General features: G+C 35.7%; 1 protein-coding gene across 8 annotated transcripts in view; it reads left to right on the top strand.

Annotated features, from left to right (window-relative positions):
- OSBPL6 (oxysterol binding protein like 6) overlaps positions 1 to 11,766 on the top strand; it is a 97,583-nt gene extending 85,817 nt beyond the window's left edge. For all 8 annotated transcript variants that reach the window (XR_013183025.1, XM_077181365.1, XM_077181369.1 and 5 more), the window contains 2 exons: positions 41 to 163; positions 1,057 to 11,766. Coding sequence is in view for 7 of the 8 variants with exons in the window: in XM_077181365.1 (XP_077037480.1) it covers positions 41 to 163; positions 1,057 to 1,165 (232 nt within the window). In the remaining variant the exon portion in view is untranslated. The remainder of the gene's footprint in view (positions 1 to 40; positions 164 to 1,056) is intronic.
- The last annotated feature ends 3,133 nt before the right edge of the window (positions 11,767 to 14,899 follow it).

Genomic DNA, 14,899 nt, shown 5'->3' with positions numbered 1-14,899 from the left:
CACTGTGTGATTGCTATACAGCCTGCTGTTATTCCTACAGGCTTCTGGAGGAAGGAAATATAGAAGCAGCAGCATCTGAGAAACAAAGAATAGAGGAACTCCAGAGAGCTCGGAGGCGGTACATGGAGGAAAACGGCATTGAATATGTACCCAAGTTTTTTAAGTGAGTCTTTTCATTTGAGTAGTAAGTCTCTGTTTTCCAGCTTGTAACTGGATGAAGTACTACAAGAATTACCACCAACACAGACTGAGAATCATGAAAGTTTTAAGAAAGATATCTGACACCTGCTTCTCTGAAGCAGTTTTTACACAGTTAAGATTCATAATTGAATGATCATTTTCTCATAATGAGCCTCAGCTATATAAGCTTTCCTACTGAAGTGGAATTAGAAGTATAATATTAGAACCTAAGATTTAACTAGGGGCATTTTAAAGTCATTGCCTAGACAAGTAATACCATGTGACATCAACAGCAACATCATACATATATATATATCTACAAGATGTAGATAAATATAAATCTATATGTATACACTTAAAATACATTAATTTTTGAATGAAGTGTTTTTGTTGGCTGTTTTTTAATTAAGCATTTTTCTGAAACAAGGAATAGTCATGCCAAGTAGCCTCATGTCTAACATGGGGAATCAAAAGTGAAAAGACTGAATGTGCTCGATCCAGTTGTAGCATAATATAAGCAAAATGCAGGGACAAAAAAATAAATGGTTAAAGGCTTACATTCTGTAAGCTATATCTGTTGGATAATACCTTTCACATAATCAGAATCTGTAGTGAGCAAAGGGGTTTTAGGTGGCTCTAGGACCTGCTCTTACAGAACAAACAACAGATTTTCAGTCTCAGATGTCTTCTCTGTCTTCCTCTTTTGATATAGGTAAAGGTTGATTTTTGTTTTTAAATTTCTGACTGTTGTGTCCTTTAGAAATATGAAATTTGATTTAATATGGGGTTAGATCAGAGAAGTGTGGAATTTGATTTTATATTGCATAAGAGCAATATTTTTTGTCTCTTTCTCTCTTTTTTTTCCCCTTTCTACAGAAAAGTAATTGACGCTAATCAAAGAGAAGCCTGGGTTACCAATGAAACCTACTGGGAACTGCGAAAGGATCCTGGCTTTAGTAAAGTAGACATTCCTGTACTCTGGTGAACTGAGAATGTAGACCTAGTAAACATATCACTCTGAAGAAAAAAAATAACTATGCACAATATGTTTCTTATAGCTAAGCGTGGTTTGTGGGTCTACGGAAAAACCATATCATACGCATTTATATTCATCTTTATAATGGACTTTTGGAAGTGCATTAGACCAGGCCCCTGACCACTTCTGGATCTTTCTAATTTTGCAGCAGCCATCAAAACTAAAAAATAAAAAAAAAAAAGAAAAAAAAAGGAAACAGAAACCTTTTGAAGTTTCATACGCCGAAAATTCAGAAATAAAGAAGCAGATGAAGTATCCAAAGTCACTCGGAAGAGGTGGTAAGCGCAAAACTGCAACCGGTGCTTTAAACAGACATTAAGAGTAATACAATTTAAAGTAAAAAAAAAAAAAGAAAAAATAGAAAAAAGTTCCATTTTGTTTCAACTATTTTTGTTAAAAACTCTTGGGTCACAACACTGTCATTTCTGGCTTCAGGTTAGTCCTTTGGTGTGATATGCTTGGACTGGCCTTTGTCAAAAAGATGCTTTTCTGGAAGCTGTTCCCATTCATATGCCATTGTTCATGCCTTAACAAAATATGAAGATGTACATTAAGTAATTTTAAAATATCTATGCTTAGGCTTGTGTGAAGGGCAGATTTTTAAAGCTCTAGAATTTTATCACAATATAAATACTGGAAGACCTGCTTTATTTGAAATCAAAAGATAACCAAACATCCAACTGCATTTCAGAGGTATGAGACCTAGTGCACATGCTTTAGCTTTGGGATGCTGACTGTATAATCAGACTGAAAAGAAACTGCTAGCTGGTTGAATTTCAGTTTTGGTAAATGCATATGAGTTGCTAGTCAGAAAGTTCATATTCTAAATGACTGATGCTGAGATGCAGTCATCACATTTAGTACTGCCTGGACACAGATCTCTCAGTGAATCTCATTTTCCCCTAACTGTTTATACAATTAGAAATCCCTGAAGCTTTGCAACAGTGTTAAAAGCACAGAAGGATTTCATGTGAAGGTCTCTGGCTTCTCTCCAGAAGCTGGATAGTACTGTAAATGCAACTGTTTTCTGTCACACACTATGTTTATTTTCCTGGCTCTGTTTTTTCCCCATCCACTTTTCTTATCTAAAATTATGTTGTAGAGTATGGCAGAGGCTCCCATGTGTTATAGCTAACAACTTCTACTTGTGTTGCCAAAACAGCTCTTGTGCAAAATATACTTTACATTTTTTCATAAAATGGTTCTATATTTTTTGATTTTAGAAAGTCTCTTATGTATTGCTAAGCCTCAGTTAATATAAGTGGGAGAAGACTTGGCACTTTCTATTTGAAAATCTCTGAAACATTAAACAATAGGAGGGCAGATCTTAATAAAAGAAACAAACAGTAATTTGTTAGATAAGAGCTACATTCCATATGGTATGATCTAGTCTTCCATTTGTGCATGTGTTACACATCCCACCACTGGTGATGGGTTAGATTTCATGCACAGACTCTGTATTCCTTTCTGCACATATATAACATATGATTTTTCTATTTGAGATTCCAGTCCTGAGACCAAAAATAAAATTACTAGATAGGTATTTGGTCTGCCAGCAGAGCTGCTTGAACAGTTGTCAGTGCATTACCACACACCCCCAGCTCTCAGCCTGCTTCTTCCTTTTTCCGAGTCAGGTCCCCATACAACTGAGATTACTTTGGTGATTTAAGATAAATTTAGACCTCCCTGTTGATGGTATAGCAAAGTAACTAGCAGGGCAACTAGCTGTTAATCAGTTCCAATTTCTTCACACACTTCTGTTATCAGAAAGAACTATGAAAACCTACAGAAAATAGTAAGTAGACTTTTTATGAATTGAGACTGCACGTGAATTTTTAAAAAAAATTTGGTATAAAAATCCCTATGTAGATTAATGGGATTTCTTCCAAAGAAAATTATAAGTTATTCAAAGAATGTTATCTTTCTCTTTTCTAGTTGAACCTAGTCTGATTTATTCTTTAGTTCTGCAATTGTTATTATAAGAAAATGAAAATATATCAAAAGAAAGTTGATTTTTTAAATAATATTTAGTTAAGGTCATCCTGCTTGCTTTAACAATATTACACTAGGAATCAAATTGGCACATTGTGTGTAAAATAGCAATTAATTATTCTATGTAGTTTTCTTTAAAGCCAACTCTATTAAACATTTGCCCATCCTTTGCTCCAGTCCTTGTGTGCAGTTCACCGTGATATGAGGAAGTATTATTTGTGTATGACTGCAAGCACATCTGAGGGACAGAACTGCATGTCCTCAAATCTTTAATTTAAATACAGAAAGAAGGTCTTGAGTTTTACAAGCATTCTGGCAGTGCTCTGTGAATGCCTTTATTTGCAATGCAAACTGAAACTTGGTGGACATTAAAAATGCTATCACTGAATTGTCTTTTACAATTGTTCATTTGACATTCATTGAAAGAAAAATAATGCTAACATTTCCATATTCTAGAAAATCTGTGAAATGCTAAATATTTCTATTGAAGGTACTTTCTAAGCCAAGAGGATGTTAAATTAGTTGCTTAGTAAGTAGAAAAGACATAAAATAATGCAACACAAGGTATTTGCAGTCTATATCAGAAATGAAAAAGTTCAAGCAGATGTACCATGGAGCAGTTTCTCATAGTGCAGAATCCTTCTCTGTATTCAGTGTAAAATCTGTTATTGCATTTTTCCTCTAACATTGGCAGACATCATGGAATATTTTGTTCTGTTTCTAAGGTGGATAGGTATGAGGGCTTCTATCCAAATTATAATTTTTAGTCAACCTGTGACATTTTACAGCATTGAGTGAGAGGGCATGGTGAGTTTTCCCCATCCCCTGCCCGTGTAGTGCAGAATTGAGTATCCCATGCTGCAAGGAGAGTGCACCACTGGCTGTTCTGCAGCCTGGCATTTTGTGTAAATGCTGTCTGGTTTTTGGCAGGGCTGCTGCTCAGACATCTCTTCCCGGCATGTGGGATTTTTCTGCTCCAGGAGCAGAACTTTTCATTTCTACTGAACCTTGTGAAGTGTTTCCTGGCCCAGCCCTCAAGTTGAGCAGTGTCCTTCTAGCTGAAGCTTTGCCATCTGGCATGCCATCTCATCCTCCTACTTTGATGTCATCTGTGAACAGTTATCATGTGTCACCATGTCCTTGTCCAGGTCACTGGTGAGATGTTGATTGTCATGGCCACAGAAGTGACCCCTGCAGGGCTGTCCTCACTGCTGGCTGCCAGCAGGGCAGAAACCATTGATCACTGAGTGCCCTTACAGCCTGGGATTCAAGCAGTTTTCAGCCCCACTCACTCCATTCATCCAGGCAGTATTTCCTTTTGGAAGGCATGAAAAACACTATCCAACTCAGTAGATTTAATTGCTATATGCTTGCTAAATGTTGAAAATTAGTATATATCATTGACACATAAAACTTTTAATGCAATTCAAGAAGTTCTTTCGCTTCAAAGACATATGCTTTTCTCCTGTGTTTTCTCAAAACATTTATTTCTGTATAAAAATACACAATACTTATGCTTTAGTTTCACAATAATGAGCTGTACTTTCTATTAATATTTTAAAAGTGTACCTTAATTTCTTCCTTGTTCTGGTACTTTGGATATGATAAGGTAATAGTAGCTATTTTCATCAAATGCAAAGTCTTACAAAGATTTAAATAGCTTCATTCTTATTTTAGATTAGTATTACCAAGATGGCAGAATTTTGGCATATTAGAAATTTTTATCTCACAGGAAAAGATGATTTGAGTTGATTTTCATGAAGTATCACTGTGATTAAAAAGTCATCTAGGCACCCATTCTAATTTTGGACAGATGTAAGTTGCATGAAATAAACTTTTTTTGTATTTGGCTTTAAAACTGAAATTTCCATTATAATAGTATTTTCATCATACAAATAATGTTACCCTTTTTTTTTCTCCTTTTGAACTTCTGACTCTGAATAAGCCTGTATGGCACCTGTGGGGTTTATGTGAGTAGCACATGCCAGGCATTTGTCAAGTACTGCAGTATGTAAACATGGCACAGTGTTGAAAGATATTATCCTTAATTCCCTACTGAGCACTGTCAGTGCTTTATGGAAGCAAACTACACAAACCTTAAGGCAAACTAGGAGGCAGCTCTGGTCCTGCCCATGGGCAACTGTGAGCACCTTGCATCTGGGGCATGTCCTCTGTTCCCCAGGAGGGAATGGGATTTTCTCACCTCTCACCAGTGGAGCCCAGCACAATTGCAGTCTTACACTGAGCTTCTCCTCAAAAAATCAGAATTTTTAGGATTGCCCTGGAGGAGAGGTTCACTTGCAATTGCACAATAGCCAGGAGGGCTGAATATATCCATTCTCTGTATTGCAAAACTTGCTCTCACTAGTAAAGGGAATGTTTGTGTGCTCTCCTTGTTTTACTGGATTTTAGACATTTTCTGGTGCAACAATAAAGAATAGCTATTTTACACATGTTGGCAGCAGTTGTAATCTGAGGAATGAACTATTTTAGATGCCATTAGTAATAATGGAGCTGCATAATTAAAGCAAAGGAGAGGTTTTCAGATTAAATCCATCTGAAAGTGTATTTGTACTCATATGCTAAAATGTTAGGAGGGGTTAAGCTGGAGAGTTTTGCCCACCTGGGGGAATAAGATTAATATTGACAAAAGTGTATCAGAAACACTGGAATGGCCTCACTGGTAACCTTGTGTAATGCACAGACCCATGAGAAAGCTCAGAAAATTTGCTATGTCATAAGCACTTACCTTGGCAGCTGCTAGGGCTGGAAAACACTTCCTTGTTCTTTCTTTCTGTCTGTCATTAAGTAACAGTCATCAAAACTGTGTAAAACGTAAATTTACACTTCAGTGCACGTATTGATATTTTCAAGGTATATTTAGTATAAAAAGTAGTATAATTTTCTACTTCAGCATTCCTGGTTACTTTTCTGGTAATTTGGATACCAGTCAGTATTTTTGTGAAGAAAGCATGGGTTTTTTGTTTTTTTTTTTTGTTTTTTTTTTTTTTTTTGTTTTTTTTTTTTTTTTGTTTTTTTTTTTTTTTTTTTTTTTTTTTGTTTTTTGTTTTTTTTTGTTTTTTTTTTTTTTCATTTTCCTCTCTTTTTTTTTTTTTAAATGGAAGAATCTAGACTGTGTTAATAAAGGTATAATTATTCCTGGTGAGAGTATCTCCAAAAGCTCCATACAACAGTGACTGGCACCCAGGAGAATGCTGCAAATCTGAGTAAGGTCAGAGAAATTGCACATTTACAGCAATTTATCTTATTTTTGTATTATATATTGTAAGGAATCTACTTACAAAAGCAAACACATTATTTACTTTTAAACTAGGGTATGTAAAACCTTTATTTATTTGCTTTAGTAGAAATGATATATTTCTTTCATTAAACTGAAAAGTATCTTTATAAAAGGATTTTTATACAGTTCTTGCAAGTTTAAAAAGTAATATTGATGTACTTGTGTTTTATATACCAGCCTCCTATTTTGTCAAATTTTGTGGCACTACAAACTCACCATCTCTAATTAAAAAAAAACCAAAAAAACTAAACTTTCCTTGCAATCTTTGTCAAACCTCGGAAAAAAAAGGCAAGGGAGAGACAGCAATGCAGAATGGTGAAACTTGTCACAGGAGCTCTCTCAGTGTGATATGTAACAAAGGAGAAAGTTTTCTAACTTGTAGGAATTAAACTGTCGGCAGAGCTGCTGCATTTGTTTTAGGCTGGTTGTCTTAATACTATTTTTCTTTCCACTGATCCATGACAGCATGAAAAAAGGGAAGATTAGAGACATTTGCTCAGAATTAATGCTGAAGGTGAAGGGAAGTTTTTATTCCTTTCATAAATAAAAAATTACTGTAGCCAGCATTTGGCTGAAGATGTCTTGGTAACTTGGACAAGAAAGAGAGTTACATAGTCTGAATATATAATCAGCAGTGTGTAATATGTTCTTGCTGACCTGTGAATAGCTCACTGAAGTATGGTAAAGCTACTTATTGGTACTCCTGGAGCAATGACTCAGGTATCTCCTGTGAAACACTAAAATGTATTTTCATATTGACTGCTACTTTTAGTGGTCTGCATTAGTGAAAGAGCATAAAGAGCATATCTTACTCTAGTGTATAATGTTGCTGGCCCGGAACATTAGGCATGCAAAATGGGAAGAGGTGAGGAAATTCCTTTAGAAACTCAGCAATGGGTAAATTCTCTGAGAATCAAAATGATATTCTGCTCTACAAGAGCAGAACACGAAAAAAAAAAAAAAGGCAAATATTCAAGCAGAACTGTTCTTCACTGAGCTGCTTGCTTCTGGTGCCAGTCAGTGTAGCTACACATGCAACCTCTTGTTCTGAAATTGCATCTCTTTTTAGGATTGTGCTTGTGTCCCAAGGGTTGCTTTGTCATGTCCACCAAGAATAATCAGTGCTTGAGTCAGGACTGCAAACTCAGATTTCTTGTTTAGTAGTCCTGTGCTGAACACACTCTCTTTCTTTGTTAAAGTCACTTGATCAAGGAATATTATAGTAGCATTAACATAGCAAATACAAGATTAATCCTCAGTATTTTCCAGGGAAAGGAAAATTCAGGATAGCTTCTTTAACTATGTGGAAGAAATACAGATTATATCTTTTATTATCCTTGTGTTTGCTTAATATTTTATAAAATATTTTGAGATTGGATCACAATAAATATATTAAAATTACTTTATCCCCTATCTTGAAGTTGACATTGAAAATTGTCATTCCAATTTGAGGTTAGAAAACAAGTCTATTTAGTTTTTAAAATAAGTGCTACTTGTATTCTTTAGTAGTTGAGATACAGTATAACAAATTGAGATCACAATAAATTTTCTTTTCTGCTGAGTCTCACAGAAGACCTGACTGAGCAGAAAAATAAATGCTGATGAGTGTATTTTGGTATGCAGGCAAAAATGCAAACTTCTACCTTAGTAAGCTTTATCTCTAATTAGCAAAACTACTGCTCTTGTTCCTTTTTAATAATTTCTAGACTACTTACTTTCAAACATTTTTTCCACACTAAGAATTAATCCAGTGGAGTTGATTTTTGCAAAGTAGACCGTGTTTGAAATTTGCAGACATGAAGGTTGGTGTTCATGTCATGCTAAATGTCCGCTTCTAAGGACGGACCACTAAAATTTCACTCTCAGGCCAAAAATATATATCAGTGGGCTTTTCCAGTGGGATTCTTCTTTGTATATGGATTTGTGTCTATGTCATTTACTGTAAAATAAGTAAGAAGTCAGGCTGCCAGCATTTGATGTCTGAAATATTTTTCTTCCCCAGAATTGCATAGCAAACTACCTGTTCTTTATCTGTTACTGCTAGATGGTCTGAAGGGATACTTTATTTAGCATCTGAAAAGCCATCATAAAATGAAACTACTGTGGTATCAAGAAAGATTATTATAATAGTTCTGTACTACTGTGATAGTTCTGTTTGTATATTTTATTTGTTGCAACCAGTAGCAAGACTCTTCCCTGGGTCTCCATCTTCTTTTCTTCATATAATTAACTGGTGATTTATAATTTCTCAGTATTTCAACAGCAAAGAATTCTTTATTTTCTGTCACTTTTGCACAAAGCTAATATAAATTGGGAATAATGTCACACGTTTCTGGTGTGATTAGATCCCACGTGCACATGTATGAAATGTTGTAATGTTAGTATTTTTACCTTGCTCATATTCTGAGAATGCCATTAGAAGGGTAAGGTTTAGATTAGTTATTATTAAGCTCAGTACTGCCTTACTAAGCTTTGCTTGTAAAAACCTTTCAGGTGGTAGGTTACCCTGTGCCAATTCTTTAGCAGGCCAAAATGTCAGAACCTAAAGAGCTGAAAGAACATTCTTTGCTGATTGCCAGTATCTATTGTGGTCATTCTGAAAAAAAAAAAAAAAGCAAAACAAACCATATCTGTTGATTCCTTGTGCACATCTTTGGGTAGCTTACCTGTAAAAGGAGATCCTCAGAGTCTTTCTACTGTGAATATGCTATTGTGTCAGGTACAAAGGCAAGCAGAAACTTGCTTTGTGGTTTTTAAGATTAATTTAAAGGCAAAAGTTGCTTTTATAAGTATACAGAGCCAGTGCTACTTTGGAGTAGTGGGTAGATAGTGTCTGTTTTAAAGGGAAATAACAGACTGTAGTGAGAAAGGGTCTGAGAGATGCACCAGATAAATTTTTTTCTGTTGAGAAGAAATTTACTTAAGGGAAAGAAGGGCAGTGAGAAGCATTTATGTACCTATCTACCCAAATGTAGCAGAATGTATTGTTTTTGGACTACTTCAGTATTAAATCTCACATGCAGCACTCCCAATTTTATACTCAAAAGTTTCCTGTGGACTTCCATAATGAGATGATGAAGAATAGGATACTGGAAAAAGAAAAATCAGTACCATAATTTAAATAACCCTAAGTAATAGAAAACTAATTTACAGATATTTGTAGTGAAAATTATATAACCTACTTATAGTATAGCAATTTTTAAAAGCATAATTTTGGTCCTTTGTAGTACATTCAGTAATTTAACATTAAAAAAAGATTGTTAATTGTTCTTGATTGATTTCCTGCAAATGTATTCATCTGTTCTTGACTGTTTACACATTGGAGAAGTCTTCATGATGATTCTTTACATCTTATTAATTCTGATTCCCAATGTGAGCTGATTATGCCTGTAAAAGCAATTTTATTGCTTATGATTTGTAAACATCAGGAGCTGAGGAGCAATACAGAAAGGATATAATTTGTGTATTCTAAATCCATAGACTTTTATTTCAGTGCAGGAGTTAATCAGCAATGCACATCAGATTTTTTCCCTGCTCCATCTGCTTGGACTCTGACAGGCATCGATGTGTACTTAGCATTAACACTGCAAACAGTTCTCATTCACAACAGTTTAAAAGATGAAGATGCTTAAGTTCAAATAAAAACACTCTACACTGACATTCCTAAGAAAACAATGTACTGGCTTACCTGGTTAGCCCAGGTTTTGTAGCACTTGATTTCTGATTCCTACGTGCTTAACCAAATGAGGACCCATGCAGAGGCTGAGCTGCTGTTGGTACTCTGTTCCCCTTGAACCCAGTGAGCATCCAGGTGAGTGGATGATCTAGCTGCCCAATTCTATTTCAGCTGTAGGCCTAATGTGCAGTCAAGCCTAGGGATTCAACTAGTTGCCCTTAAGCTTAATTTTGAACATATGTGCCATGTTGTGGAAGATAAAATGTGTGAAATACAGTTGGTTTGACTGCTTGCCACTCCAAGCAATATATTTGACTTTCCTCTTGCATTTTGGAATCTTATTCTGGAGCTTGTAGTTTTTAAAAACAAGTTAACTTCATGTCTCTGCAAAGCTCAGTTAGATATGACATTTGGAATAAAGAACAGTACATTAAAACAATAACAATTCATCATATTATGTCTCATTCTGGCAAGCTTAATTGTAAGAATATTTGCAATCCCTGTTCCTGTTTCCCTGTGCTTTCCCCAGGATGGTGCCAGCCCAGAGCTGGGAGTTGCTAGTACAGTATGCCAGTGACAAAAAGGAGTCTAATCTTTCTGATTTGTGGAGCAGGGGGTGGCAGACAAAGAGCACGCTCTTAATCTTAGCCCAGAAAAGGATGAATGTGAGAAAGTACCTCTCTCTGTCTAGGCTTCAGCACGTACATAGAATTGCTTTCTTTTGGTATTTTGAGTTCTCTGGCTACTTCTGAGATTAAACCTAGCCAGAAAAGAGCAGTAATAAAACAGTTTTAAGTTTCCATGTAATGCAGCTGCAACACTTATTCTGTGTCTTTGCACTCATCAGTTGGTTTTGAACGTCCTGTTGTAGTAATCCAGAGGGCAGATGGGGCCTCACACTGACTACCTCTCATGCAATAAAACCCAGGCTCATTCAGTAGTTAATATTGATTACAGCTGAGCATCCTTTGGCCACATCATTCAGGGAGGTGGTAGTGGGGGGAAGAGTAAACAAGAAACAATAACAAAGACTTTATTCCAGTCATGTTTGTGGTATACACGATACCCATAATACCAACTCCAACTGAAGGAGGTCCTACAGCTTCTGGTAGGAAATAAAAAGTGAATTTGGCTACGCTATAGTTTTTGTTGTGCTCTAAAATGTAACAAAAGAAGTCATCTGTTTCCTTCAGGCTAAGTCAGACTTCCCAGGATATTGTGTCCAAAACATACACACAATTCTAATTTTTGAGGAAACATGACGCTCTTTTTACCTGTTGCAATGTAATTGGATAATGCATGTACAAATGACTTGTGTAGCCTGCCAATGAATGTTGCTAATGCCTTACCAAAAAAAAAAAAGATAAAGCATATTTTTTGTATTTTTTTTTCCTCAGAGGCAAATCCAAACAATGCTAGATTTGGGAAACTGTTTACTGAAAAGCATTTTCTAATAGATCTCTGAAGAAGTGCAATTGTATAATTACTATTGTTCAGTGCATACAGTACATTGTCTCCATCACTCTGTACACTGCTGCTATTAGTGCTTGTTCTAATAAATCTCAATGTACACTGTTTAAACTGCTGTCATCTGTGTTCTGATTTATTAATATAAGAAACACTCGAGGCAATGGTTCTTGAATAAAGTATTTGTAACTAGTTAGATCAATTGATTATTAATCATAAAATTCAAAATCAATCTGTAAAATATATATTAAGAAGAGGTGGTTGATAGTGGTAGCAAAAGCACTGAAATGATGCCTTTTCCTTTCTAGCCTTTTTTTCACTGCAGGAATATTTTTATAAAATTTTTTCCATGTGATTCTCTGTGCAGTTTCTTTACATCTGTCAGGAACCACCAAATGCAGTCTCTAAGAACGTAATTTTCTTTTTGACATTTCCTAGTTATATCTTCATATTGCAGCTGATAAGAGCCTTTTTCTTCTTTTTTTTTCACTTCAGTTTTTTCTTTGTGGTTAAAGGGAGCTTGCAGTATGCTTCTCAAGTTTTGAGAGAGGGTGTAGAAAAAATTGTTCTGATGTTCTCTAATAGATTTGAAAAAAGTGGAAATGAAAGAAAAAAAAATTACTTGACACCCACCCTGTCTGGCCTCTTGGAAAAATAACAGTATGTGGGATTTTGAGGTTTTTCCATTATGTGTTCTTGTCAGCTGTTCAGCCCTCAAAATGAAAGCATAATGAAAAATAAGAATTTGGTTGGGAGGAGAAATTAAGGTTTTTGTTATTTCTTGGCATTGTAGAAAGAACAAGTGTTCAAACAGTCTGGAATGCTGCCTGAATGGAAGCAATTGCAAAGGAAGGGAAAAGGCTTTTTTCATGAATGGCAGCGCTTTCTGTCTCGTGTCAAAGTACACATCTTGTCCAAAGCCGTGCTCTGTGGGAAGGGCCTGCTAGGAGCTTTTTCCCTGTTAAACCATTCCACAAGGGAAACTCAGCTCTGCTTTCACCTTTGTCCAGTAGAGATCTGTCCTTCAGCTCTGAATGCTTTGGATGGCTGTGACTCAGCAGAATTACTGTGCATGAGTGAAGTGTGAAAGGTCTTATGTCATTACTTAAATGGTAAAAAAATCAACACAGCAAACCTTTGGGAATAGAGCACCAGAGGCCTGAGAGGCAGCACCAGCAACCTGACACCTAATTTAGCATCAAAACTATTACTTCAGGTATGAAAGCAAATTACATGTTTAGATTTAATCAAAGCAGGAGACAGGTGATGCTTCTTCATAGCCACAAACATGTAGGCGCTGTGGTGTGGTGAAGTGAGACAGTGTGGGAAGCTATTGACAGGATTTCATCCTGACTCAGCTAAAGGAGTTGCCCACAGAAAGCTGTTCCAAGTTCCACTGCTGGTACAAAAATCTGTTCTGATATGATGATACATTGCATTTTTGCACAGCAACATATCAATCTGCGTGGTTCTTCAAGTGCTCATGATCTTACTAAATATTTAAGTTGGTCTGAATGTTAAAAGCACTGCACTTCAATATGGAAAATTATTTTTCAGGTAAGTAATTATTACTAAGTCAGGTTAAAAGAAACTAAACTAAGATATCATTCAAACCCAGAGTACCAGGTGCTAGCTGAGAAGGGACTCTATTTTAATTGAGTAATGAGTCTAATTTTACTCAAGGGCAGCAAATAAAATGTCTTCTATTTGGACTGTCATTTTTTTTTTCTGAGAGCTATGTCTAAGATTTAACTTAGAGTAGATAAAGAGACAGGTTAGGTTGTATATTCCATATCTAAATCCCGAGTGCATATTAATAGTAGTATATTAAAAAAATTAAGAAAAAAAAGTTATGCATAAATTCATGTTACAGACATGAATCTGTTGTGAAGATGCTTTGTGCCTGTGATGAGACTACATTAGATTATATTTGTATTTACAAGTATAAGTTCCAAAGCAAAACCAAATATTTAGTTGCTTTTCTCACTGACGAGAGTCTGGCTACATTTCCTTTGGTAAAGAAAAGAAACTAATTACTAGCTCAAATTTCACAACCACCCTAGGCTTCTTGAGCAGGTTTTTTGACAAGTCAGTGGAGGAAAAAATTATAATTAAACATTCTCAAAAGGTTACTTGTTGGACTGTAGGTGGACTGTAAATTCTGGTAAGTATGTTTGGTTATTTCTTTCAACTGATAAAATTTAAGGTGTTAATTGTCTTTTAAGTTCTTCTTTAAGTAAGTTATTTCTGGGGGCCTTGCATTACTTCTAGCAGTCAAAGAAATTCAAGAGCAGAAAAGCACATCCATTCTTCAGTTCTAGTTCAAGAGCTGCCTTCACTTAAATCAGCTGACCTAGAATAACAGTATCAGGCTACTTTTCTTGTTTGGTGACAAGAATTTTTTATGTCACCTGTCTGTTAAAATGTTTAGTATCTGGAAACTGCTCTAATTTATTAATCTATGCCTACAGGCGTGTGGAAAAAATGAATTAGGAAACTAGATGAAGATATATTCTTGTCTTGAAAGCATGAAAAGGAACCGGCTGAATAAACATAGAGGTGATTATGAAAGAGGATGCTGAATTCTCGCATGCCCTACAAACACTGATTTAATTTTGTCTGTTTATAAATACTCTGTATCCAAAGATCTGAGAGTGCTTTGTAATAGTAATAATCAGCTCTTGCAGTATCCTTCCCTGAGAAGTGACACATTAGCACAGCCACATGCAGTAGGTTTCATAGAGGTTAATTGCCCAGTATCACAGAACAGCTGGTGTCAATGCCAAAAATAAAAGCAGTCCTGCTGCTCAGTTTAAAACATAAGGAGAAGCAGCAAGGAACAAGATGTCTATGACTGAGGGAAATTTTATATAGATGTAACTGTACCAGCACCCATCAGACAGCTTAAAATGGACAATGTGAGTTATAACATAGCAGACAAATCCTTTGTTTTGTAACTTTTCTTCAGATATAGTGGCACAGCAGCATCTACAGTTCTACATCCTCATACAGGTGAATGGGCAAGCCCACAAAGCTGTCCTCTCACACAGGCACACCCACTGACAGATGCTGCTTAAAAAAGATTTAGCCATTTGGGCAGCATCCTTCAAAGGAAAGGAAGTATTAAACAGTTAACTTTAGATCACACTGGCTTGGTTTTTTTTCCAGATTTTTCTTCACAAGCTAATAATGCTACATGATGAAAGTAGCTTTGTTGCATACAGTAATGTTTACGTAACAATTGAAA

This window comes from Agelaius phoeniceus, chromosome 7 (assembly GCF_051311805.1).
Source record: "Agelaius phoeniceus isolate bAgePho1 chromosome 7, bAgePho1.hap1, whole genome shotgun sequence".
In the NCBI taxonomy this organism is placed as follows: Eukaryota; Metazoa; Chordata; class Aves; order Passeriformes; family Icteridae; genus Agelaius; species Agelaius phoeniceus.
This window is presented reverse-complemented; position numbering and strand designations above follow the sequence as displayed.